This window comes from Phocoena phocoena, chromosome 6, assembly GCF_963924675.1.
Source record: "Phocoena phocoena chromosome 6, mPhoPho1.1, whole genome shotgun sequence".
Lineage (NCBI taxonomy): Eukaryota > Metazoa > Chordata > Mammalia > Artiodactyla > Phocoenidae > Phocoena > Phocoena phocoena.
In genome coordinates this window covers 34,512,509-34,538,121 of record NC_089224.1, presented here as the reverse complement: position 1 = coordinate 34,538,121, position 25,613 = coordinate 34,512,509, and the positions used below count along the sequence as shown (strand labels likewise).

Here is a 25,613-nt window from a genome sequence, read left to right as displayed (position 1 = left end):
CTTGAGAAGTTAACTCCAATCTTGAAAGAAGTTCTACTGTGGGTAAAATATTATCAAACAGCATTGCATGCTTTGGAGAAATTTTTCATGAAAGGAAGAGTCCATCAATGCAGCAAATTCTTTGTTGTCTTATTTTAAGAAACTTCCACAGTCACCCCAACCTTCAGTAGCCACCACACGGATCAGTCAGTAGCCACCAACATCAAAGCAAATCCTCCACCAGCAAAAATCTTACGACTTGCTGAAGGCTCAGATGGTGGTTAGCATTTTTTAGCAATAAAGTATTCTTAACTAAAGTATGCACATTGTTTTTTTTTAAGACATAATGGTATTGCACACTTAACAGACTACAGTGTAGTGTAAACATAACTTTTATATGCACTGGAAATCAAAAAAAACCTGTGTAACTCACTTTATTGCAACCTTCGCTTTATTGCAGTGGTCTGGAACCAAACCCACAATATCTCTGAGGTATGTCTGTACATTTGTTACAATTGATGAACCTCTATTGATATATCATAATCACCCAAAATCCATAGTTTACATTATGTTTCACTCTTGGTGTTGTACATTCTATGGGTTTGAACAAATGTAAAATGACATGTACCCATCACTATGGTATCACACATAATATTTTCACTGCCCTAAAAATCCAGTGTCTATTATTTATCCCAATTTGATAGAAAAAAAAGCTGATACCATGTAACGCTGAGCAGCTTCCCTTAAGTCCCCTAGCAAGGGCTTCATCCCAAGTTTCCTGACCCCTTTCCTACTTTACCACATAAAAAGGCCATACTGAAAACCACATCACAATGAGCGGCAACACTAATGGGAGGAAGGCCAGAAGCCAAAGAGAACCACTCAGAAGGTTGACACATCAGTGATCATGTCTTTATCTTGGGGGATGTGAGAGTGATTTTGTCCCCATGCTTCTCTTTTATGGTGAAGGTGAGACTGCACATGTCTAAACAGGAGATAAGAGACAGGAATGTATCTGATCAATGTGGATGTCTTTCTCTTCCCAAAGAAATGCCCAGCCTCCCAAATCCTGAGGGTTCTGCAGAACTTGAGAAGGAAGTGAAAAGAAATGAGTCAAGTATGGCCAGTGAAAGATGGAGGTGCCCAGCAGGGACAAGATTGGCCAGACAAGTGGCATATAGGTATCTGGCAGCATTTCCATAGCCAATTTATCTCACCAATTTGTTGGTATGCATACCTGATTGGAGAATGTGGGAATGAGGCAAGAGCTAATCTCCTGGGTAGGCATGATACAGTAGAAAGAAAATCATTTTTCACCATTTGTTTCCTAAGATGGGGAAAAAATGATTAGAGAAAAAATAATGTTGGTTTGTTATAACAAATTCAAATACATAGAAGAATGTGAAAGTTCTCCTGTTAAGTCAGAACTGTTACCAGTTTATTGCATATTTTTAGACTTTTAAAATGTATAATTGTATTTATAAATTTAAACATAGATGAATCAGATCATCCATATTCCAAATGTATGTGAAAATGTTAACTTTTATGTTATATGCATTTTACCAAAATAAAAATATATATCTTGAACATCTTTTCATGCCAATCCATGTTAGATCTTACCTCCTCTTTCACAAGGCTGGCCTGCATGTATGCTGTGGGGTAGATGTACCATGATTTATTTAATCAGTCCCCACTGATGGAGATTTATGTTGTTTGCTTTCTTTTCTTTTTCCCCTTTGCTATTATAATGTTGCAGCTATTATAACTACTATAATGTTATAATATTATATATATTTATTTGTAACTATTATAGTAACTTGGAGGGGGGGAGTCTTTATACACTTGTCTATTTCTTCAGTTTAATACATTCCTAGAAGTAGAACTGCTGAGGGGGTCAGTGGGCATGCACACATTATGTTGCCAGTTTTCTTTCCAGAGAGGCTGTGATAATGTACATTCTCACCAAAGGGGTATAGGGGATACTCAGGTTTTGAAGTCAGAAGACCTGGATTATATGGTTATAAGGCCAGCTGGCTGTATGAGCTTTGGCAAGTTACCTTTCTTAATATCCCTTTACTTTCCAGGCCAGTGTTAGAATTAAATGAAATAATGTATGTATTGGGTTGGTTCATTTGGGTTTTTCGTAAGTAAGATGTCATGGAAAAACCCAAACGAACTTTTTGGCCAGCCCTATATAAAACACTTTGCAGAATGCCTGACACCTATAGCAAATGGTAGCTCTTTTTTGTTTTATGTTGTTCTCTCCTCATTTACTTGGTTTCCATCTAGTCTAAAGTATTCATCAGTCCCAATTTCCTTGGCCACCAAAGGGAGCTTGGGATACTAACTAACTTGAGATTTTCTAATCAGCAGCAAGAGGTATTGCCCCCTTACTGAGTCTGAATTTCCCAGGAAAGCTTTGAAGCCAATTTCCAGAGCTCTATCTTTAGTGACTAAATCACAAAGAGACAAGCTCTCCGCCTCTCAATGACCTTTCCTAGGATCTTAATCAGGCCATGCTTTACTTCCCAGGACGTGGCCAATCAGGCCATTTCAACAGCTGCCCTTCAGCTCTCCAAAACAGGACACTGCATTAAGCCCTGGAGGCTACAAAGAGCACATGGAAAACAGATAGGAGACAGACCTTAAGACACCTGTACCCCGGGACACTGGGAAGACCAGCTTAAATTCCCATCCCTATGTCTTTCCACAGTCTGGCCCAAAAGCAGGAGGGTTGGAACTGGATTATGGCTTCTTGGGGCTTTAAGTTCCAAAGTATGGGTTTAGGGTTGAAATTAACCAGGTCCCAGTGACAGAAGGTGCTCAGTGACAACTCTCCAAACTGCCAAAAGGGGGCAGTGTAGTGTTATGGTTAAGAGCATGGGCTTTGACTCCACACACCTGGGCTTGAAACAGGGCTTTGGCACGAATTAACTGTGTGACTTTGGGTCTCACTTGCCTTCTCTGAAGATTAAGGGTATACCTTCTTCATTCTGTTGAAAGGATGAAATTAAATGTCTGTCTGGCAGCAGACACACAGTACTCATAAAAAGCAGGACACCAGTCTGTAGGGTGTATATGATTGAATATGATAGTCAGATATGACATGGCGTTACCAAATAAAAGAGAGGAGAAGATTGACTCCATTTATTTATTCATTCATTTGTTCATTCAGCCTTTCATTCAACAGATATCTAGTGAATGTTTACTATATGTTAAGGAAAACTGTGAGGCACAGGAGACATAAAGGGAAATAAAAATAGATATGATCTCTGCCTTCATGAAACTTGGTCTTCATAAGGACCCATGTGAACAGAATAATCATACAAACATATGTAAAGTTATAAGTGTAAAAAGCGAAATAAGGAGAAGGCCATTGACCAAGTCTAGAGGTCAAGAGAAGCCCTCTGTGATGAAATTATAGCTGAGCTAAGATCTGAAGGGTGCGTAAGAGTAACCAAAAAAAAAGGCAGAAGGTGCAGGAAAGGCATTTCAGGCAGAAGGAACAACATGAGCAAAGGTTCTAAATCAGAAGGGAGTCTAGGACATCAGAGAAATGGAGGAAAAGCCAGTGAGGTTGGGTGCGGTCATGGTGTATGAGATCAGCTGGAGAGGAAGGCAGGAGCCAGACCACACAAGGCCTTGTAGGCCATGTTAAAGATTTGAGTCTTCATAGTAAGAACAAGGGGGAAGGTGTTAAGATGTAACATGTTGTATTGGACATCCTTGCTACCTGGCAATGCTTTCCTCTGATATTTCCTTTCATGGGGATGAAAAGGATAGGGCTTTACACAATTCCTGCTGCAGCCATCCGGGAGAAAGGAGCAAAGAAGGACTCTGCAGCAGGTCTCTTCCCAAGACAGAATGAGTCCCTCTAGATCCTCACTGCCCAAGGAAGAACTAGACAGGAAGAATGTGAATGGGGCAACCAGGGCTGTGAGACTCATCAGAAATTCTATACTGGGTAAATGGGCTATCACTACAAAGCTAATGTTTTCTGGCTGCTGCGTAGCCAGCCTCCAATTCTCAGCTTCCCTGCACTATCAGATGCTCCTTTGCATTGGACATAATGACTGAGGGACTAATAGCTATTAGGCTGGGTGGTGGCGGTGCAGCACTCCTGGGGGCAGGGGCAGGGCCCAGGGGTGGGTTCAGGTTGGCAGGAAGCAGCTCTCAAGTTCTGTGTGCCTTTCTGGTTAGCTGGCTCACAGTACCCGTGGGGCTTGCAGTGTTTGCTTGGGGCATATACACACTTAGAAGTGCAAAGTCTTTCCAGTCTCTCCTGTGTGAGGAGAGACACTGGGAGTGAAGACACTGGGCAGAACAGGAATGCTAGAAGTCCCAGAAGGTGGTGGTCGTGTTCTAGCCCTCAGAAGTTTTTGAACTTGGTTGGAAAGAGAAAGGGCCTAAGAGTGCTGGAGCTGCCCATCCAACCCCTCCTCCTGCCTCTCCCGGCCCACAGTCGGGCTAAACAGGAAACCAGGCTTGGGTGCCTGCCAGAGCCCAGGCTGGGGCAGGAAGTTCAGGAAACAAGTGAGAAAGACCCTCCTCAGCATAGAAGAAGGCTGCTCAGAAATCCCTGGGAAGGTAAAATCAACCCAGCTCCTGCTGAACAATCTCCCAGGGGAGGAAGAGACTGGAACTGCCTCTACTCTCCAGCATGGCCAAGTGTGGCCCTCACAGGATTCACAGAGCTCAGACCTAGGAGCTTCATAAGGAAAAACAGTGCTGCCTCAGTGAGAACACACTCCAAGTAAGGACCCTCCCCTCAGAACCCAGGTCCACTCTGAAGCGGGTTGGGTACATGTGGTCTAAAGACATCCTAGGGCCATCTTGGGTTGATAAGGAAGGAAATGATGGAATAGGGTAAGGGCAGTGGTAGAAAAAGTGTACCTAAAAAAGAAAGGGCTGGGCTTCCCTGGTGGCACAGTGGTTGAGAGTCCGCCTGCCGATGCAGGGGACACGGGTTCGTCCCACATGCCGCGGAGCGGCTGGGCCCGTGAGCCATGGCCGCTGAGCCTGTGTGTCCAGAGCCTGTGCTCCGCAACGAGAGAGGCCACAGCAGTGAGAGGCCCGTGTACCGCAAAAAAAAAAAAAAGAAAGAAAGAAAGGGCTAGTGATATCTGTAATATCTCTGGGGACAAAGGCAGAAAATCGACAGGGGTTCTCTCTTGTCCAAATGTGAAGGAAATTCCTGATGAAATAATGGACTGAGTCACAGACAGAACAGACTTGTGGTTGCCAAAGGGGAGGAGAGGTGGGGGAGGGATGGATTAGGAGTTTGGGATTAGCAGATGCAAACTATTTTATATAGAATGGATAAACAACAAGGTCCTACTGCATAGCACAGGGAACTATATTCAATATCATGCAGTAAACCATAATGGAAAAGAATTTGAAAAAGTATATATATATATATATAGATAGATAGATAGATAGATATCTGAATCACTTTGCTGTACAGCAGAAATTAAAACATTATAAATTAACTATACTTGAATAAAAATAAATTTAGAAAAAAAGAAAGAATGGACTGAGGCGATAGCCATCAATGGCTGCTAAAAGCATTATGTGAAAGGCTGATGGAGGGATCAGGCGAACTACACAACTAATCAATCTGAACAACACAAAAAGTAGGACAACCATGTGTCCTGTGCCTCCTGACATGATGCAATAGGAAATACAAAGCACCACCTTGGAAGGATCCTTCACAAAAATGTTGAATCAAAATCTGATCAGGGGCTTCACTGGTGGCACAGTGGTTGAGAGTCCGCCTGCCGATGCAGGGGACAAAGGTTCGTGCCCCGGTCCGGCAAGATCCCACATGCTGCAGAGCTGCTGGGCCTGTGAGCCATGGCCGCTGGGCCTGCACGTCCGGAGCCTGTGCTCTGCAACGGGAGAGGCCACAACAGTGAGAGGCCCGTGTACCGCAAAAAAAAAAAAAAAAATCTGATCAGACCTTGAACTTTAATTACCACTTTGCAGAAATACAGGAGATAGAGGACTATAGATGAAATAATTATTCAGAGTAATCCAGTGGGTGGGTACAGGTGAAATAAGATTAGCCCTAGGTTGATAGTTATTTAAGTTGAGTGGTTCATTTTACTTTTTTCTCTACTTTATATGTGTTTGAAATTTTCCATGACAAAATGTTTTAAAATTTTGAAGAAGGTCTGCAGACAGGAAACTGCCTCCTTCTCTAGCCCACAGACCTGTGGGAAGAGTAGTTGCAACGTGGACTTGTTCAAATGTTTCTTGAGCCCTGAGAGTTGGTCTTTGAGAGCGGAAACAGCAGCAGGACATCCTCCACTAGCCTCAGTAGTGGGGTTCTCCAGGAAGGTCTACTCTACCAACAGGACTCTGCAATAGCCGTGGCTGGGATGTGCAGGGCCTCCTCCAGCCCAGGCCCACTCAATGGAACCCCCTCTGGGAATCAATGGGAGCACAGAGCACTTCCATCTCTAGCCCAGCCTGATCAGGGCCCTGTCAAGGAGGCCAAGGACTCTTCTCATTTGGTGATAAGTAGAATAAACCACTTTCTCACCCTCTCCTGTAAGAGCTCCTTGGGAATCACATGCAAAAAACAGAAATCACCAACCCCTTAATCACCATCAACTTTTAGATCAGAAATGATACAGTAATTTGCAGTTCATTTTCATGTACATGATCTTCTTTATTTATAAAATAAATAAATAAAATAAACAGTCTGAAAGATTAGGAGCCTGGCCAAAGGTCATAACAAAAGGGCTAGAGCTAGAATGTACCCAGCTGACTTCCTACCAAGGCTGTGCATAGCTCCTGCCCTGGGGCCCATGTCCTTCACTAGCTCTCCCTGATCTCTGCACCCCCCTCAAGGATACTCAGACCAATTCCCCTCATGAGAGTTCCCTAAGACTACCTGGCTGCTGTAGCTCAGCCCCTGGCGAATGAAGGATCTGAAACATGAAGTTCCATCAGGAAGTTGATAAGGAGGCTGATAGATGAGCAAACCCTGAGGGCTGACTGGTTCCATTTGGTGCCAATGTTTTCTACCATCCCCCAATTTGGTCTCCCTCCTTGACTCCATGTAATTTTCCCTCTTTTTCCTCAAACTACTTATTAGCCACCACCGCCTCCCTACATCATTATCCCCACTTGGCCTTTCTCTAAGCTTATGATCTCCTCTGAGCCAGGGCTGGAAGCAGCAGGCCCGCTGAGAGCAAAGAGGACTTTCTGGAAGCTGAAACCCTCAGGGAACCCCTCTGGGATTTGCAGGAGGCCCAGTGGAGGCCCCTCTCACCAGCTGCTGCAATTTACATGCCAATGTGACTGCTGGCTTTCCCACCAGAAGTAGGCCTGCTCCTGGACAGAACAGCTTGTAGCATTTGGTTTTTGTGATAAGGAGAACGTGAACCCCATGCCGGCCACACAAAGAACAGGACATCCAGGGTGGCACTCTTGCCTCCCTCTAAGCTCCAGATATATATATTTTTTCATCTCCAGGAGGATGTGTGCAAGTCATCCAGTGGTGGAAGATCCAGGTAGGAGTTCTTCATCAGCAGAGCTAAGTGTTTTGCTCACTAAATATTACACATCACAACTCTATTAACAGCTTTTCCAGCCTCACAACAAAGTGGGCAGCACAATCACCGGCTGTGCTACCAACAGGAGAGCGGCTGGATTGGCTCTCCCATGTTCTCCTGCGTCTTTCTCTCCTCAAAGCTGACCTCATGGTGCAAAGGGAGACGACGGAGAAAGGCCAGTTTATAAGGGACTCAGACTGCAAACTCAGCTGGGAGCCCCCACCCCACTTCTGGGAGCAAGGAGCAAGTCCCTCCTTGTCAGAGCACTCAAGCTCTTTCTCACCCTGTGGTCTGAGCTCAAATATCACTTTCTCATAGGAGCCTTGCCTGACATCCCCAATCTAAGATGGGAGGCTTTATTATTCTCTCTCATGTCTTTTCTATCACTTGTCATAGTTTGTCATTGTAATTTTGTTTGTGCGCTTTATTTGTTTAGTATCTTTCTTTCCCACTGGATTGCCAGTTCATAAAGGCAGGGACCATGTTTGCTTTATTTATCATATTATTCCTTGTGTCTGGTATAATGTCTTGCATATATCAGATGCTCAAAAGATATTTTCTGAGTAATAAATGAGTGCCTCAATCCATGTATCCCCCTGACTCTCCCACAATTCCCCACATGTACCTTCTGCTCTGCTAACGAACTCCCGCCTAGTCATCCCCCTCTGGGTCTCTTCTGCTCCCCTCTTTTGAATCACCTCCTCCCCTCTCTTTTTCTCATTTTTAAAGGATGCAGCTGTAGTCTTCTGTAGTTCTGTTTCATGAGAGCAAGTTTCTTCTTTGTCAGACTGTGAGCTTTGGGAGCAGAAGCTATCTGCCAAGGAGTTAAAAGAGGAGTTGGGGTGATGAGACTTACAACACAACACATCAAAGTGGACACTCCAAATCAGGATATCATATGTATCAAGTTATATGCCACAGGTTATAGAGGCTTTTGGGCTTGGTTGAGAACTCACTAGGATAGTCAGAGAAGGCTTCCTGGAGAAGGGGAGTTTATATGGACCTTTGAAGAATGGGTAGGAGTGGAATAGGCAGAGTAGAAGAGGGGAGAGAATAGTTAAGAGGAGGCCTCAAGATGCCAATAGGTGAGAAGAGGTGAAGGGCCTGGCTGGACCTACCAGGAAGAAAGTTGGCATGAATGGTAGAACGTATGGCCACCTGGAAGGGCAAACACCTAGTGTAGATGCCTCAAAAGCCAGTGGAGAAATTTAAGTTGATGCAGAAGAACTGAAATTAAGTCCCAGATTGTGAGGGAAATATCATGGGCTTGGGAATCAGGATACCTGGGTTTTAGTCTAGGCCATGCCAACCTCCAGCTGGACAATGGCCAAGCCTATTTATCTTTGTGGAATTCTGCTTGCATATCTGTAAAATAGGCAAAAATTATTTTCCCAATCTATTGCACAAGGTGGAGTTCAGGTGCTTTGGAAACATCTTTGCATCTACCTTAGAAAGAAATTTAAGATAAGGATAAGACAACTGCATCCATTAACTTCACACAGAGACAATGTATTAAGGTCACAGGACAGGTAGAATGGAGAGTTCACACCTTAGTGAAGGAAAAGGAAGGATGCATGAAGAATGGGGCATTTTTGTGATTGGCCTTGAAAAATAGGAAAGATTAGCAAACACATACTAACAGAAAACTAGCAAAGTGTTGCTCATACTAAGTTCCACAATGAATTTTTTTTTTTTTCAGTACGCAGTCCTCTCACTGTTGTGGCCTCTCCTGCTGCGGAGCACAGGCTCCGGATGCACAGGCTCAGCGGCCATGGCTCACGGGCCCAGCCGCTCCGCAGCATGTGGGATCTTCCCGGACCGGGGCACGAACCCGTGTCCCCTGCATCGGCAGGCCGACTCTCAACCACTGCGCCACCAGGGAAGCCCCCACAATGAATTTTTTGGGGCATGTATATATTGCACATACTTAACAGAGCCATGTTTATTGCTAGAATGTTGTTCCTAGCTCCTGCTTTACAAAGACTGTGGCATTTTGCAAAGAGCAATGGGTCTTCTAGGTGCCTGGCCTTTGGCCCAGTTTAGGAACTGCTACCACAGGAAACGAGAGGCAATGGAGTCCAAAGATAGAAGCATGTCCACACTCCCACCTAACTGCCCTGGTTCCTCCCTGTGAAGCCACAGATAATGTGAAGTCTAACCATCTTTCCTTTCTTAGCTCCAGTCCTTTAGGCATTTGAAAACGTTAAAATGTTTTTTCTAAGACTGTTGTTGTTTTTATTTTGTTTTGTTTTGTTTTTGCAGGCTGAACAGCCTCAGTTCTTCCAACTATTCTCACAGGACATGGTTTTGACTCTTTCATCATTCTAGTCCTTCCATCTTTTGAATAATGACATCAGCACAAAATGCAGGACTTTAGATGGCACTGACCAGTGCAGAGTAGGACTATCACCTCCTAGGACCTGAATTCCAAATTTCTATTAATGTAGCCTAATAGCACATTAGCTTGTCTGGTGTCTGTGTCACATAGTAGACTTCCATTAAGCATCTGTCCACATAAGCACTAGCTCTCTTTGAAGGTCTGCCGTAGTCTACCCACTCACACAGCCTTAGCCTGATTCCTATTTAAATTCCACATTGCTGAATTCAGCCAGCTACATCTCTGAAAATAAGAGTCACATTACACACATGTGGTAGAGTTTCCACTAAATATGAAACCATCACCTCACTAGCCCCAGTGGACTCTTAACTGTATTAGCAGCCAGCCTAGACCAAGATGTCACTCCAGGTTCTTGCTTTGATTCTACATTGCTAAGGCAAAGGGCTATCCTATTTCATATGTGTCCTGAGTTCAATATAACAATATGTACAGCTACTAAATATGATCATGAAACCTCGACTGACGATAATGGATGTACAATATCAATATTTTGGATAGTGGCAGCCCCACCGTAATCTGTACTGGTCAGATCACATGGAGAGGGCTGTGTCTACTTCCAGGGGTGAGAAACTCAAAAGTACCCACTAGAGAAGCCAGGATGACTAGGGATTTGGAAACCAGACTCCAGGAAAATGGTGGAAGGAAAAAGCAAAGCGTTTAGCCTGGGAAAAAGAGTGCTAAGGCTGTATAGCCCACAGTAGGGCCTTTTCCTCGCCAGGAACTGCTGGCTTAAGGATCTCCTCTTGTAGCCTACTCCTTCTTCTTGCTCCTTTAGCCAAGGGCTTATAGTTTCATCTTAAGCATGGCCAACACCTTATGAGATATTTATGAGATCTCTTTATGAATCTGCCTCTTTTCCCCTCTTATCTGCTCAGCAGAGTCAAGGTTCTTCCCTCTTACATGGCCTGTTTCCAAAGGATTATTTACTTTATATCAAGTCAATATTTCAAAAACCCACGCTGAAAATCAGGGGAGGAAAGTTCAGTTTTCTCCATTCATTTCTTAAAGAACCATATCCTAAGACTTCAAACCTCAGTGAAACAGATTGCTAAGCTGGCTAACATCTCCAAGAGACTTCTTTACCTGTGTTCTTTGCCTAGGATAACTATGATGATTCAGGGCTGCAAGGATGGCAAGCAGAAGCCTAGAACTGATGTTTCCCCCACTGAAGACTATGGCAGACATGGAAACTCAACCATGTCATTGTTTCTCATTAAACCAGGACTCAGCCTCAGGATCTACCTTAACACGTGCTCCAGGCAGCCATTACTGATCAATGGGCATTGGCATAAGGGGTGAATAGAACTGAGGCATGAAGCAGCCGCACCAGGATTAAAAGTAAAATACGAAATGGGTAAAGTGTACAGTATATGAATTACATCTCAATGAAGCTGTCAAAAAAAAAAAAAAAAAGAAAAGTTAATGGTGAAAATGCTGATTTCACCAAAGCAGTGTTTAGTAGAGGGACTTGGGAAGTAAACCCCCCTTAGCATTGTCTTGAGAAAAACGAAGCACCTGACCTCGTTTGGTCAGAAGCAAAAATCTTTGCTTCTGCACCTGCCAAAGTTCACTAAGAACTTCCTACTGATGGCAACAAGTTCAGACCCTGACACAAAGCAGCAACATCCCATTAGAAACTAGCATAGGGCAAAATGGCGTGGGTTATAAAATAGGCTCAAAAGAGCTGGGAAGAATAGAAATCTAGACCTGATCAGAAGAGAGACTAATTTCTAAGTCAGAGTTTCCCAAAGAGTATTGCATGAAACACAATGGTTCTGTAAGACGTTAATAGATGTAACATGAAAAAAGGTTCCATAGTTCTGTAAGTTTGAGAAACACTGGATTAAACAAAGCTGGAAAGATTTCTTTATTGCAGGGCTTCTCAGAGTCTTTAAAATGCTAGTAAACATTATGATAGGATGGAGTTATAGGGTTTCCCAAAGGAATTTGTCTATAGGTACTTTTTTCCCCCCATAAAGTATCTCAAAGGACCAATATTCCTAAGAATATACTATAGGAAATGCTGGTCTGAACCATGCTTGACTGAGAGCTTCACTAATTCCTTTATAAGGATAAAATTGGGAATTAATATGGGAACTATAAATCATTTATAGCTTGTACATAATTATGTTTAAGTTAACTACATAGTAAAATATATATGGTTCTCACTCCATAGTTTGGGTGCAGTTAATTCACTAAAACTTAGTTAAAGTACCCCTTCAGGTATTGTTATAAATAGATAGATGGGGTGGACTTTGGTTATGACAGCCAAGAGTCTGGTGATGAAAACAGGCAAAACCAGGACAAGAACCACAGTAGCTGGGCTCATTTCTGCCTGGGTGTGGCTTCTTGTCATACTTAATACTTCCCAGGGCTAGAATGGTCATTCAGAGAACATTCTTTATGGCCATTAGTCCCCTCTTACTTGTGTACACACTCACATACATCATCATCATCACAGAAACTTAAAATTCACCCTCAAGAAACACAGCCATCTGATCCTCAGTTTGACATCTCTGAATAACAACAACAAATTCAAGTACATATTTGCTTGAACTGGCTCCTAAGAATGTAAAATCCAGAGGGATCTCCTACTAGCCCCCATCTACCTGTTCCCCAGCCCAGACCCTCTGGGCCTTCTTCCTAGACAACCTTCTCACTCCCTAGAGCCCAGGAGTTCACTCGGCTGCCCCGCAGCGAGGCTGATGGGTCCTGTGCCAATTTCTGAACTCCAGAGCAGAGCCAGATCCACAGCTGGCTCCAGCTCTGCCTGCTTCCTGCCTTCCTTTCTCCGCCCAGACGCCAGATTCCCACCAGAGTCTCCTAAGAAAACAATGACTTGCGAGCCTGCTGAGCCACGCCTCTTGTTTCTTTTAACCAGCACCTCTGGGTAGCTGCCCTGAGCCTGATTCTCCGCTTCCTGCCTCCTCTGGGGCTCCCTGCACCAGTTCTCCCAGGGTCTGCTGGAAAGCATGAAGCGGCTAAGCCAGGAAGCTGAGTCTCCCATGTCCCCTTTCCAGACGCAAGGCTCCATCTGCCCTCACAAGGAGGGTGGAGGGTCCCTGAAGCTAATCAGGTTCAAGTGAGAAAGGCTCTGTTTTCCATCTCTGTTCACTCTGAGCTATAGTCAGTCAAGGGCAGCAGGCAGTTGGGGGTTGGAAATGACTCAGCTTGACTCCCAGCTGACATGGAGTCAGGTAGCCTCCTGGTACCATGTGCCTCCCTGCAGCGGCTACACTTGGGGCATCTGAGAAGCCAAGTCACCCCTGAGCGATCTCAACCCAGAAGCCTGCTCCCTTGGCACACCTTGCCTGGAAGATAGCACCCTGGGTGCTGTTTCTACACCAAGTGCAGCTTTCCAGGCTGGTCTCAGAGAAGGGAGGTACATGTCCTTTTCCATTCTGACTCTTGCAAGTAAAGCAGTAACTCATATATCCGTTCTAGAAGAAATCAGTGAAAGGGCCCAGCTCAACCAATCAGCCAGAAAACCATAGGTTTGACCAGAATGATGGTAAAAGCAAGGCCAGAAACTGCAACAGAAACACTCTCTCAGCCAACAAAGGATGTTATTTTTCCTTTATCAAAGTGCTGCGGGGCGGGGGGCGGGGTGTGGGGGGGACAACCTACCATGGCTCCTCACTGCCACCAATTCACTTGCATTCATCAAAGCTGGTTACAGAGGAAAAGTATTCACTGGCAGATGGGCACACTTAGCATCCTTTTGAGGCTGTGGGGCTAGTTTCACTCCGCTCTTCGGTTTTTCAATAACCCCAAGATTGCGGCTTCAGAAGCAGAGCAAAGGAAAACAGCAGCCTTCTCCCATATAAGCAGTCCCTGAAGCCAAGAGGTATACAGACCCCCTCAAATTTCCTGGGGTGGTGATGGTACCTCTTGCCATCCAGACATACATGCCAGAAACCTGGGAGTCATTCTGGACTCCCTACCTCTCCACCCCACCTCCAAACAGGTACCACATCCTGCCTATTCCACTTTATTAGTCTCTGTACATATGTCCCCTCTCCCTTTCTGCTTTAGTGTAGGCCTTTGTCATCTCTTGCCTAGATTATTATTATACCCACCTTCATATTAGTTTTCCAACCTCTCAACCACTCCTGGAATGATAGTCCTAAACTCAAATTTGATCATGTTATTTCCTTAACTATAACACTTTATTCACTCAAACGCACCCTTTCGGTTCTGCCTCTATGCCCTTTGCCTGGAACTCTTGTCCTCACCTCCTCTTATTGGTCTGCCAAGTTTCTAGTCCTCTTCTAAGAGCCAGTTCAGCAATGTCTCCTCTGTGAAGCCTTCCCTGACTACTTGATGAAAGGCCTTACTGTTTTTCTTCGGCACTGCTGGACCTGGTTCTTACTTCTTACAGTGCTCATCACCCTGTCTTGACTGTGTATATCCATCCCTGGAGCAAGAGGCTGTGGTATTGAGCTCAGCACAACAGTTAGCAGAAAGTAGGTTCTTAGTGTTTGTTGACTGAGGAGATGAGCAATAAGGGAGGAGCTGGAGGCCTGAGCAAACCTGATCCTCACTTTGCAATATAGGAAGAGAGAGAATGGTATGCCTCTTCCTAGAACCTGAGAAATGCTACTGGGTCATGAGTTACATGGACCATTAGGAGAATCCACTCTTAAAACTGAAGAGTCATTTTACTACAAGGAGATGACTTAAGGCTCCCAGACCACAGAATACATGTAGGTCAATTTTCCATAGTGGCTTCTTGCTAGCTTTACAATGTTCCCTCTGCCACTTTCAGGAGCTGCTATGACCCACTCACTAAATTAATGTCTTGACCATCTCCATCCCTGAGTGCAAGGAGTCAGGAGGAGTCTGAAATTCCTTTCCAAGCTTACGTGGTCAAAGAGTCAGAACCTCAGCTTTCCTTATCTTCTCCCAAGCAAGGTGACACTCTTTCCTAGGAATGCCCTACAGTGATCACCACTCTCTCCTAACATGTATCTAAAACCTTCCCGTAGCCATTTGAGCCCATCTTTCTCCTGGCCACCCCCTGGAGAGATCTCACATATCTTTATCTGTAAAGTACCTGGAACTGAGCATATGCTCGTGAACTATACAACTGATTTAACAGATAACCTGGGTTTCAGTGAGGCCAGACTAGTATTTCTCTCAAGAGCACAGAGACCCTGTCCGGTGCCATATGCTTTTTCCCCCCCACCACCAAATCTCTTCCTCTCCATTACAGCCAAAGAGAAGACATAGACTGTGAGGCTGTACCAACCAGCCCAGCAGACAGACAGTAGGGCCAGAGAGCCTATCCCTGCTGCTCATACAAACAATAGCCCAAATTCAACACAATTGCTCAACAGAGAGCCTTGGACAGCTGGGAGCTTCCCTAGATCAATAAGGTGTGTGGCTTGGCCATAGAACTGACATACAAGGTGCGCCTATCCCTGTCTTTGCAAAAATCTGTGCTCCGAAACACTCAGGATTGTAGGAGATAGACACAGGAGAAGTGGAACCCAGGGACTAGGTCTCCCAGAGGAGCTCTCATTCCTTTCATAAGGAGACAGAAAGAGACCTTGGGGAGCTCTCAGGGATAGGCCCAGGCCTGGTTCAGCTGCTGCGATGCAGCCAGGCCAATTAAATGATTGGTGTGATGAGGAAAGTAGGGAGGCAACTCCCTTCAGGCAAACTCCACCCCAGACAGGAGGCTCCGTGCAGCTGTGGCAACAGCAGCAGCAACAACAGAGCAGGGATCTCTTCCTCTTCCTCCCACTAGCTGAGAACTATGCTTAAATTAGCACCTTGGAAACACCCAGATCTGCTGGCTGTGCCTTCTCTCCTAGCTGCTGCCGCTCCCCTAGGCCTCCTTTTCAAGTGCAAGTTTCTCTTTCAAGTAAATTTAAAAAAAGATGTTTTCCACCTAGAGTTCATCTCTCCAAGTAAGGAATGGCCTCTGGATTCTTCCAACCACTATGGGTAGGAGAGTGTTATTTGATGATCAAGCCCATGTGACAGGCCACTATCGGTACAGCTTGGTCCAGAAAGGGGCAATGATACCAACACAAGCACTGCCTTGTTTCCCTTAGGGCTTAAGGAGACAGCCCCGCCTCTGCCCTTAGAGGGACTCACACTGAGAGGGTGAACAAGAACAATAACTTCTGCTAAACTGTGAGCTCCAGGAGGCAGGGCTATGTCTGTCCCTATGCTGCTAACCACTGTGTCCCCAATACCTAGTACAGTACCTGGAACAGAGCTGATGCTCAATAAATATTTGGTGAATGAATTTGCTGAATCAATGATATCAGGTCACTATGATATTCTTTGGAAGAGTGAGGAGCTATTGTTTAATCTTTAAAGAAATAGTTTGTCTTCATTTCATAACTGGGAAACTGAGTCCAGAGAAGAGAGATTTCCTAGAGGTCTTAATAAATAATGGCAAAAAACGAAATAGGTCACAGTCTGAGACCCTGGTTTTTCATTTTTTGTTTTTTGTTTTTACGGTACCCGGGCCTCTCACTGTTGTGGTCTCTCCTGTTGCAGAGCATAGGCTCCGGACACGCAGGCTCAGCGGCCATGGCTCACGGGCCCAGCCGCTCTGTGCCATGTGGGATCTTCCCGGACCGGGTCACGAACCCGTGTCCTCTGCATTGGCAGGTGGACTCTCAACCACTGCGCCACCAGGGAATCCCCAAGACCCTGGTTTTTAAGGTCTACCCAAACACCCCTAAAGGGCCACTTTGCTCTTCTCTTCTGCAGTATGCCACCTTGATTCCTTATGCCCCGAAATGAAGACTCTTGGGGAAACTCCACACAAGATTCTGCTGGTCTCAATAATACAAAGAGCATTTAAGGAGCTCTGGGGATCCTCTAGACTTTGACCTGGGAACAGTGGTGGAGAGGCAGAGATCTGCAGGGCAATGGCTATGACCCCCAAATGGCAGATGACTGTATTGCTACTTCCATAAGGCTCTCATTCAACCTCAACAAAGTATCCTCTTGCAGAGAAGGGCTCCTTTAGCCTTCAAGAAAAGGGTCTGAAGGCGGTCACAGCTTTTCTGATAAGTGCCTCCTTGCCGTAAGCACTTCTACTTCAGAGCCACACAGATCAGAAGCAGCCCAGGAGTCTTCTGAGGACACTACTCACTCAAACCATCGTTGAAAACTTCAGGCAAAAACAGAGGCATCAGGGACAGCTGAGAGAACCTGGTGACCCCTTCCTTCTCCCCTCTCCATGGACAGTTATTGCCTCTCTCCTTAGGAACTCCAGATGGGAGGCAAGAACCAACTCATTGCTTTCTTCTCATTCACTTGGACCTTCTCCTTCATCTGCCCTCCCTTTTGATTCTTGATTAGATACATACAACTGGAAGGGCAATCTAGTTAGACAAGCCAGGTTGGCTGGAAAGATAATTCAGAAAGGAGTGTTCTCTTAGCCCAGCCCAAAGTTCTTCAAGTTCATGGGACAGACTTCTCAACCAGGATTTTCTGGCCCCCAAATAACCCAATGATGGCATCAGGCTAGGAAAAAAGTCCAGCAGCATCTCTCTCCCCAGTTTAATATTACACTTCTGTAAAGCTTCTCTGTTCGGGCTCCTAGAACTAAGTAGTCACAAAAGGGGAAAAAAGACACATCTCCGGCTAGGTGGCCTCTGATGATTCTCTCTACCATCCCCCAAAAGGTGTGGCTTAGAGTTGGTCATGGGTCCCTGCCAAGGTCTGTCTTGGCTGCTGTAATGGAGAGATTACTTGCTCAGAAAACCACAAAGCACATCTGTCAGCCAGGGGCGGGGGTCCCAAGGGTAGAACCTGTTCCTCACCTCCGCTTAACACAGAAGGAAGAGGGTTAGGGAACCCCAGAGCTTCAAGACCTGGAGAGCTCTGCTCAGCTCTAGCTGAGCTCATAGAATAGGGCATCCACACCTTCAGGTTCCTGGCCTGCCTTGCCTCCTTCCAGCTCCCACCTGGGCTCCAAGGGGGAAAGGAGAAGGAAAAGCAAAGCGAACAGAGCCGGGCACTCCCTCCCTTCTCCCTTTCCTTCTTTTAGTTGGAAAGACGCCGCCGCCAGGCCTCGGCGTTTCTCGCCCGGCGGATGTGCAAGCCAGTCAGGTAGACGCCCCGGGACGGTGGCCAATGGGTATGGTCTCCCCTAGGCCGGCCTCCGTGCATCGCCCTCCCCCTTCCATCCCCTCCGCGCCGGCAGCGATGACATCATTCTTCCCTGACTCCGGGACCGCGGACAGGAGGCAGGATCGGCGCCCAGCAAGGACTCCAAGCACGTAGGCCTAGGATGCTGGAGGCTCTTCCGAACCGGTGGGCACAGGCGGCTCCAGTGCGGCCCCGCCCCCTCTCCTGCCGGTTCCCCAGCTCTCATGTGCGCTCCGGATTCTCCATCTCGCCACCGAGCTCTTTCCTTCCTGGCTCCAGCACCCCCAGCCTAGATTGACTGCACTCTCTTCCGGAGAAGAACGAGATTCCCGGGTCCTGCATGGATCCCCTGTCTCCACTCGTCCTCTGCCCAGGCCCTGCGTTCCCATCCATAGCCAGTGAACTGGAGGGGAGGCCCCTCCTCCTCTACAAACCTATTCCAGTCCCTCAGACAGCCTGCTCCTGGCCCCCTCCCCCGCTCTGAGCATCACAGGCCTCTAGGTCTAAATGCCTCCCTACCTCTCATCCCAGCCCCCTGGGCCTACCACCGACGGTGCCCCAAGACAGTTCCCTTCCTTTCCCCGCTATGGGCCTCCCTCCACTAATGGTGTGCACCATTGTGCCCCCGCTCGGTTCCATCCGACGGCGCTCCCCGTAACTCCCTTGGCCTGCCTCCGCTGGCAGTGCTCTCCGCCCTTACAGGCTCCTTTGCTGTCATCCCACGTATCCTCCCACGGTTTTCTAGTCCTGCAAGTCCCCCTCCCCCGGCGATGCGTTTTCACGGCTCTCTACTCCATCCGAGGCGCCCCCTCCGCACAGTCCCCAAGGCTTGACTCCCTCCCTCCCCCTCAGGTAGCGTCCCCTCCCGGCCCTGGCCTGCCCGCCGCCCGCCCCCTCACCAGCGGCTGCATCTCCGAGTGCGCGGTGGGCACCTGGAACCGGTCGATCTCCTCCATCATGGTGCCGGTGGGCTAGGGGGCCGGGGGTCGGGCGCGGCCAGGGACGCCGACGGGACCGCGCGGGGCGGCGGCCCCAGGAGCCGGGTCGGTGGTGCAGACTAGGCCGCCCCGGACCAGTCGGGCAGATGGAGGGTGGGCACGAGGCGGGAGGTTTGCAGGTGGGCTGAGGCCGGCGTGGCTCCGTCAGCTTGCCTAGCGCTACAGCGACCGTGGCCCTGCAGAGCCGCAGGTCTTGCCTCGCCTCCACCTCCGCCGCCGCCTCCTGTCAGCAGCTCAGCCACTGCCGTGACTCTGCAACTCCACTTCCGGGTCCGGGACACCGCCTGATCCTGCATTATTCATGAGGAGGCGGCGTCTGGGCTCACTAGCCCCTCCCACATGCGGGAGTTCCGAAAGGCGCGGCAGCCGGTAGTCTGGCCTTAGGGGGCGGGGCTTAGTGGAGCGGGTGGTTCCCCGCGCGCCCAGCCCCGCCTTCCCCTCGAGCAGGGAGGAGGCATCAGAGGCGCCTGCGCCTTGGCTGCAGGTTAGTTGCTGGGTAACCGCGTCAGGGAGGAGCCGATTCCATTCTGCGAGGGCGCGGGGACCCACAACGTCGGGTGTCCCCAAAGAGCCCCTGAGACTGGGAATTGAAGTGAAAGAGAATCCGGATTTCCTGTGCATGATTGAGGGGACGGACAAATCTCTTGTCCTCAGGCGGGGGAGCGTTTTGTAGGCGCTCCAAGTGTTGAGGTGCTTCCTGCTTCTTCGAAGATGCCCCACAAACCACCGCCTCGTAGGCAGGTAACACACACCTCGACCTGCTCTATTCCGACGACCTCTGACCTTCGCTGCCAGTGACCACTGATCATACTTCTGCTACTGACCCTTCATCTTCCTTTCCCTGTTGACTTCTGTCCCCCTGTGATTCCTGGCCTGTGTTCCCAGTGACCTCTGACCCTGTCCTGCTCTCTCCCACTAATCCTAGCTTCCTCTCCCACACTGCCCCCGACCCACTGTTTCCTACCACTCTTTCACCTGTCCTCCTCTCACCATTCCATTCCCTCACTCCACAGACCCAGCCTGACAGGCCCATCCTCCTTAAACCCCCATCCCCACTCCTACCAATATGTTCCTCATCGTCCTCACAGTCTTGTCGCAAATGAGTAATTTCTCCTGCCCTTTGCTGAGTGCCCAGTGCTGGGCTAGGTGGAGACACTGGCCTTTGGGAACTCACAGGAGAGTACAGGAGAACTGTAACGGAGACACAGAACAGATTGTGTGTGGGAGTATGGTTCAGATCTTCTGTGTTAAGAGACTTGGGAGGAGTGAGAGTTCAGGCAAAGAAGAAGAGGGCAGAGACCCCTTTCCCATCCCCTTTCACACACTCCTCACTCCAAACTGGCCCCTCCAAACTGTCCTCGTTGCCACCTGGACAGATGTCATCCCTTCTCACAGGAAACCCAAGAGTCGCCCCTCTTAACCCACCCAGCTTCACCCTGGAAGGAGAGGTAAGGCTCAGCTTCTCGAGGAGCTCTCTGTGGTGAAGCCACTCAGTCCTTCAAGAATCACTTTTTCCAAACCGTATATGAATTATCATCTTGGGACTAATATGCAGTTTCTTGCTTTGTGAGGCAGGGCTTCTACTTACTTATTCTTAAATAAGCACTATCTCAGGCCTAGGTATTTTGAGGTTTGGAGACCAAATCTGTGTGCATGCTGTTTGTGACTTTACATATTTGGGTCTGGCCTCCTCCGTATTATTAGCCTTTGCTCCATTGCTTCTTTCACCTGGACTTCCATAGCAGGTGCACCCGTCGTTCTTAGATCTCTGCAACCATGGGGAAGCTGCTATTCCCGTATGGCCTTGCCCTAGTTTTATGTCGGGGTTGAACTATGTTTTGAAGCTCATGTACTGGGCTTGGGGCTACCGACTTTTAATTTACATGCAGTTTGTTTTAAATTCAGCGTTACTGAGGTCTGGTTTACATACAATGAAATGGACCATTTTAGTTGTACATGTTGACAGGTTTTGACAGATTTATATACCACCACAATCAAGATATAGGATGCTTCCTCTACCCCCAGAAGTTTCCTTGCACCTTGTTCTAGTCCATTCTCCCCAGGTTACCACTGATCTTCTTTCTGTCACTCCAGATTAGATTTTTCTAGCAGTTTGAACAAACTTGGGAATCAGTTTCTCTAGCCCATTAGGGGAGACATTAGAGGATAGGTAAACTGAGAACAGAGAGAGGTGACAGCAGACAGAAGACAGAAACCCAGGTCAACTGGCCTTGCGCACATCAGCACTGCCCCTTGGAGGGAAGGGTTGTTTTAGAGCGGGGTAAATATCGGTGTGTGGAGTGTGAGCACAAGCTGGGTTGTGCTGGGTTGTATTCATCACCCTCTTGTCTCATTGAGGCCCAGTCTGTATCAGTGGTGAGCTGGGTGTGGGACTGCCTTGAGAGCCTTGAGAAGTCCCTGTCGTCTGGGAACTCAGTTGGGGAGACAGAACACAGGCATATAAAGATAAGGGAGGATGGGATCCCTGGGGCTGAGAGGGAGAGAGACATGCAGGTTGGAGCAGCATAAAAGCTTCAGGGAGTGGGCAGCTATGACTTGGATGCCCACAGTGGAGAGGGAAGGTCAGGATTGGGTTTGTTAGGGGGCAGAGAAGAGTTTAAACTCCATTGTTTGTATCGCTGATCAAACATTTTATTGGCTCCCTCTTGCTCTCAGAATAAAGTCCCAAAAGTCCAACTTGCTTAGTATGGCCTACAAGGCCTTGCCAGGTCTAGCCTTTGCTACCTACCCTACTTCAGATCTCATCATCGCTCTGTGACGATTCCACAGTCCCAGCACACCCTGAACTGCCCTCACTTCCTGGAGAGTGACATCCACACTATCTTTCTCCTCTAGGCCTTTGAAATTGCTGTTTCCACTGCCTGCCTGGTACAGTCTGTTCAGTCTGCTGCCACCTGCTCCATGCCACCCTGCCCCAAATCTCTCCTTCATCCATCACATCTCAGTTTGCCCATCATATTCTCCTATAAGGGATTAAGTCGCCTTTCTGGAGTCAGGATAAGGTGATATCCCCACTAGACTATAAACTCTGTTGGCAAGGATGGTCTGTCTCATTCATTGTTGATTCCCCTGAACCTAGCACAATGCCTGGAATATATTAAATTCTGAAAATGAGTTGAATATGAATTCTGAATGCTTCCAATTGTTCTTTGGAAATTTTGATCTGAGTGAGTTTGAAGGATAGAAAGGGTTGATGCTGGGATGAGGAGATTGGTGGGGAGTGATAACAAGGAAACGTCACTGTAGAAGCATACTTTTCTGGGTTTATGTTTATATCTGCTTTGGTAGCAGGGCTATGAATGGTTCACATTTGAACCACACGTACCCATGCCTTAAGAGCTGGGTGTTGGAAATTAAGAGGACAAAAATTCTGATGATATAAATATTCTCATTTGACAATTATTTATTGAGCATCTACTATATGCCAGGCACTGTGCTAGGTATTGGTGATATAGTAACAAAACAAACGCAAATCCCTGCTCTCATGGAGCTTATCTTTTAGTTGGAGATAAATTGTCAATAAACAAATAAGTAAAATATATAGTTTATAAGGTGGTGATAGGTGTCAAAAAGAAAAATAAAGCAGGGAAATGGACTAGGAAGTTCAGGGAACCAGAAGATTATGATTTAAACATAACGGTCAGGGGAGGCCTCACGGAGGTGACATTTGAGAAAGATCTGAAGGAAGTGAAGGAATTAGCTATGTGGTATCTGGGGGGGAAGCATTCCTGACAGAGGACATAGCAAGTATAAAGTTCCTGAGATGAGAGCTTGCTTACACATGTTCTGGATCAGCAAGGAAGGGAGGAGGAAAATGGCAGGAAATAAGGTTAGAGACATGTATCCCTCTACTCCAGAGGGTTAATCAAATAATCATGGCATATTAGATTGATCATGATGAAGCTCCATGAATCATAATTTGTAATTAAAATTCATGAATGTCAGGCACCATAAACCATGACCAGCTCAAAACATCACTGCTAATATCCCAATAAAAAAGTGTCCTTCCTGAAAATTTCAAGAATTCCAACTGGCTGCATGTGTATATGCAAGAGGAGATTTGCATCATTGCCAAACATTGCCTGGCAGGCAGACTTCTTAGTAGAGGACTGAATTAGAGTCTTCTGTGAACTCCAGTTAAAGGCTAATTTTAGTTTATGACTAACAAGTTTTAGTATTCCTTTATAACTCAGTTACCATGAAAAAAAAAAATCAAAGTCTGGCATTTTGCTTCAGTCGCCTGTAGGAGCCAAAGAAAAGACTTGCATTTTTGGATCATTTTGTGATCTCTCCAGAAGCCCTCTGGGACAATACTTTTAGAAATATTGATCTTGATGAGGTGTGACTAGGGTAGGGGTAAGTGGGCAGGAGTCAGTGCAAGGCCAGAAGAGAGTCTTAGATGATCCAGAGATTTTGAATCTGATGACTGGTCCTGGGATCCATAGAAGAAAGGACAGGAGGAGGTGAGCAGAATCTAAGGGAAGTTGATACTTTGTCCAAAGTAAGATCCCTGCTCTTGTGACCCTTCTCCTCCGTGTCATCCTCACTCCCTCACATCCTTCCTTCCTCAACCTCTTACCTTCTTTAAGCCCTAGATATGATCCTGTGCCCCTTTACTTCCTAAATCTCTCAAATCAGACCACTTTTTTCCTATTCACTGCCACCCTGCTAGCCCTGCCTACCATCATCTCTCACCTGGAAGGCTGTAAAAGCCTTGTAACCAGTATTCCCCTCGCCCACTCATGTCCCTTCCAATCCATTCTCTACACTGTACCAAGTGATCTTTTCAAGCTGTCAATCTGATTATGTCATCCCTCCCTCAGAACCCTTCAGTGACTTCCTACTGCTCTTAGGAGAGGGACCAAATTTTTAGATAACATTTCAGGAGCCTGTATGGGCTGAGGCCTGCTTGGATCTCTAAGCCTTAACTTGTTAACGCTCTTCCAATTATTTCTGTACGTCTGTTCTATGTGTTGTCCCTTCTTTCTGGAACACTCTTCATGCCCTCCCTCCCTCACACATGTACTCACTCTTAAGATTCCAGCCCCAGGGTCAGTGCCCACAACCGCCTTAATGCCCCCTGCCCTGTTAATGAAAAGAGAGTTAAGTTTCTCTATTTATAGTCTCATTGCCCTTGATCCTTTCTTCCACAGCATGCATCCCAGGGTGTAATTATTCACTTGTTTGTGTAATCATTGGATTATTGTATGTCTCTCCCATTAGATTGTGAGCACCTTGAGAGCAGGGCCTGTGGATGTTTTTGCGCACATCTGTATTCTGAGCTCCTAACACAGCGGCCATCACGTTTGAAGCTCTCAGTGAACGATTGTTGAATGAATGATGGGATGTGGTTGAGGAAGTAGCATTGGGCTCAATGGAAGCATGTGGGAGGAGATCCTAGCACTGATTCTGGGGGAATCAGGGAAGATTTCTAGGAGGAACAACATGATTTAAGGTTTGGACAAGAGTCCAACATGTAGGATAAGAAGGACTGACCCCAGAGAGGTTAGAAGACTACAAGGAAGAATAATGTCCTTCTGGGGAGGAGTGTGTTTATAGAGAGTTTCTAGTGTTTATAGGTTACATGGTCAGTCATATTGCATCTGCTAATGAAGGTAAGAACTAGATACAACCATTAGATTTAATAATTAGTAAGTCATTGCGGGACCTTGGAAAGAACAATTTTAGAGACAAAAGCCAGACTAAATTGAGCTAAGAAGATAGTAAAGACCATGTAGACAAGGATTTTTTTTTTTGAGATGAAATTAAGACTTGAATATGTTAAATGCTGAGGGGAGGCATTTGCCTGGCATAGATAGAGGGAAGTTTAAGATGAAGGAGATAAATGAAGACTAGAGCCAAGTGTCTGAGGAGGTGGGAGTGGATCAGCTGTGGACAAGAGGTGAAACACTTTGTAACAGAAAAGGAGAAAGGAGGAAGGGATGGATGCAGATGATGATAATTTAGAGGCTTAGTGACAGGAAGTTGAGAGAGTTTTCTCTGCTCTTCCCCTAGTAGTGTTACAGAATTCATTCTGGAAGTGATAACTAGAAAACAGATCTTGCCAATGGCTGTTCCATTTTGTTATGACTACAGTCATGCTATCTTGAGAGTTATGGTCTGAGGTTTGTCATGCACAATTATCAGATTACAAAACAGCTGTGAGCATTTGAGGCCAGAACTTGGTCTCCTCTCCTGTTTACCGTGGAGCCTAGCACATTGTTAGTACTCAGTATATGGCAGGTACTTGAATAATAATGGCAAAGGTGTCTTGTGCTTATCCCTGGGCTTTGCAACCTGCAAGCTGTTGCTGAAGAGTAATTTTGGTTCTCTGGCTCCAGCTGTGAACAAGCCATATGAAATTGTTTTCTGCCAGTTAGGAATTGTTATGGAGTGTTCAATCTTCCCAATCGCTGAGACAGCGTTGTATGGAAGAAACGTGCAAAGGACATGGCTGTTGATCAAACTTTGGTTTCGCTTCTTTGTATCTCACAACACTTTGTCCTGTTCATAGAGTTGCTGTATTCTGGTTTG

The 25,613-nt window shown here is 46.6% G+C and overlaps 2 protein-coding genes across 5 annotated transcripts in view; one reads left to right on the top strand and one right to left on the bottom strand.

Annotated features, from left to right (window-relative positions):
• FAM219A (family with sequence similarity 219 member A) overlaps window positions 1-19,019 on the bottom strand; it is a 52,187-nt gene extending 33,168 nt beyond the window's left edge. For all 4 annotated transcript variants that reach the window (XM_065879544.1, XM_065879546.1, XM_065879547.1 and 1 more), the window contains exon 1: window positions 18,960-19,019. In XM_065879544.1, the coding sequence (XP_065735616.1) occupies window positions 18,960-19,019 (60 nt within the window). The remainder of the gene's footprint in view (window positions 1-18,959) is intronic.
• A 522-nt stretch (window positions 19,020-19,541) lies between these two features.
• Window positions 19,542-25,613, top strand: part of DNAI1 (dynein axonemal intermediate chain 1) — a 61,156-nt gene continuing 55,084 nt past the window's right edge. Inside the window, exon 1 of the mRNA XM_065878735.1 lies at window positions 19,542-19,799. Within this exon, the coding sequence (XP_065734807.1) occupies window positions 19,770-19,799 (30 nt within the window). The 5' untranslated portion in view covers window positions 19,542-19,769. The remainder of the gene's footprint in view (window positions 19,800-25,613) is intronic.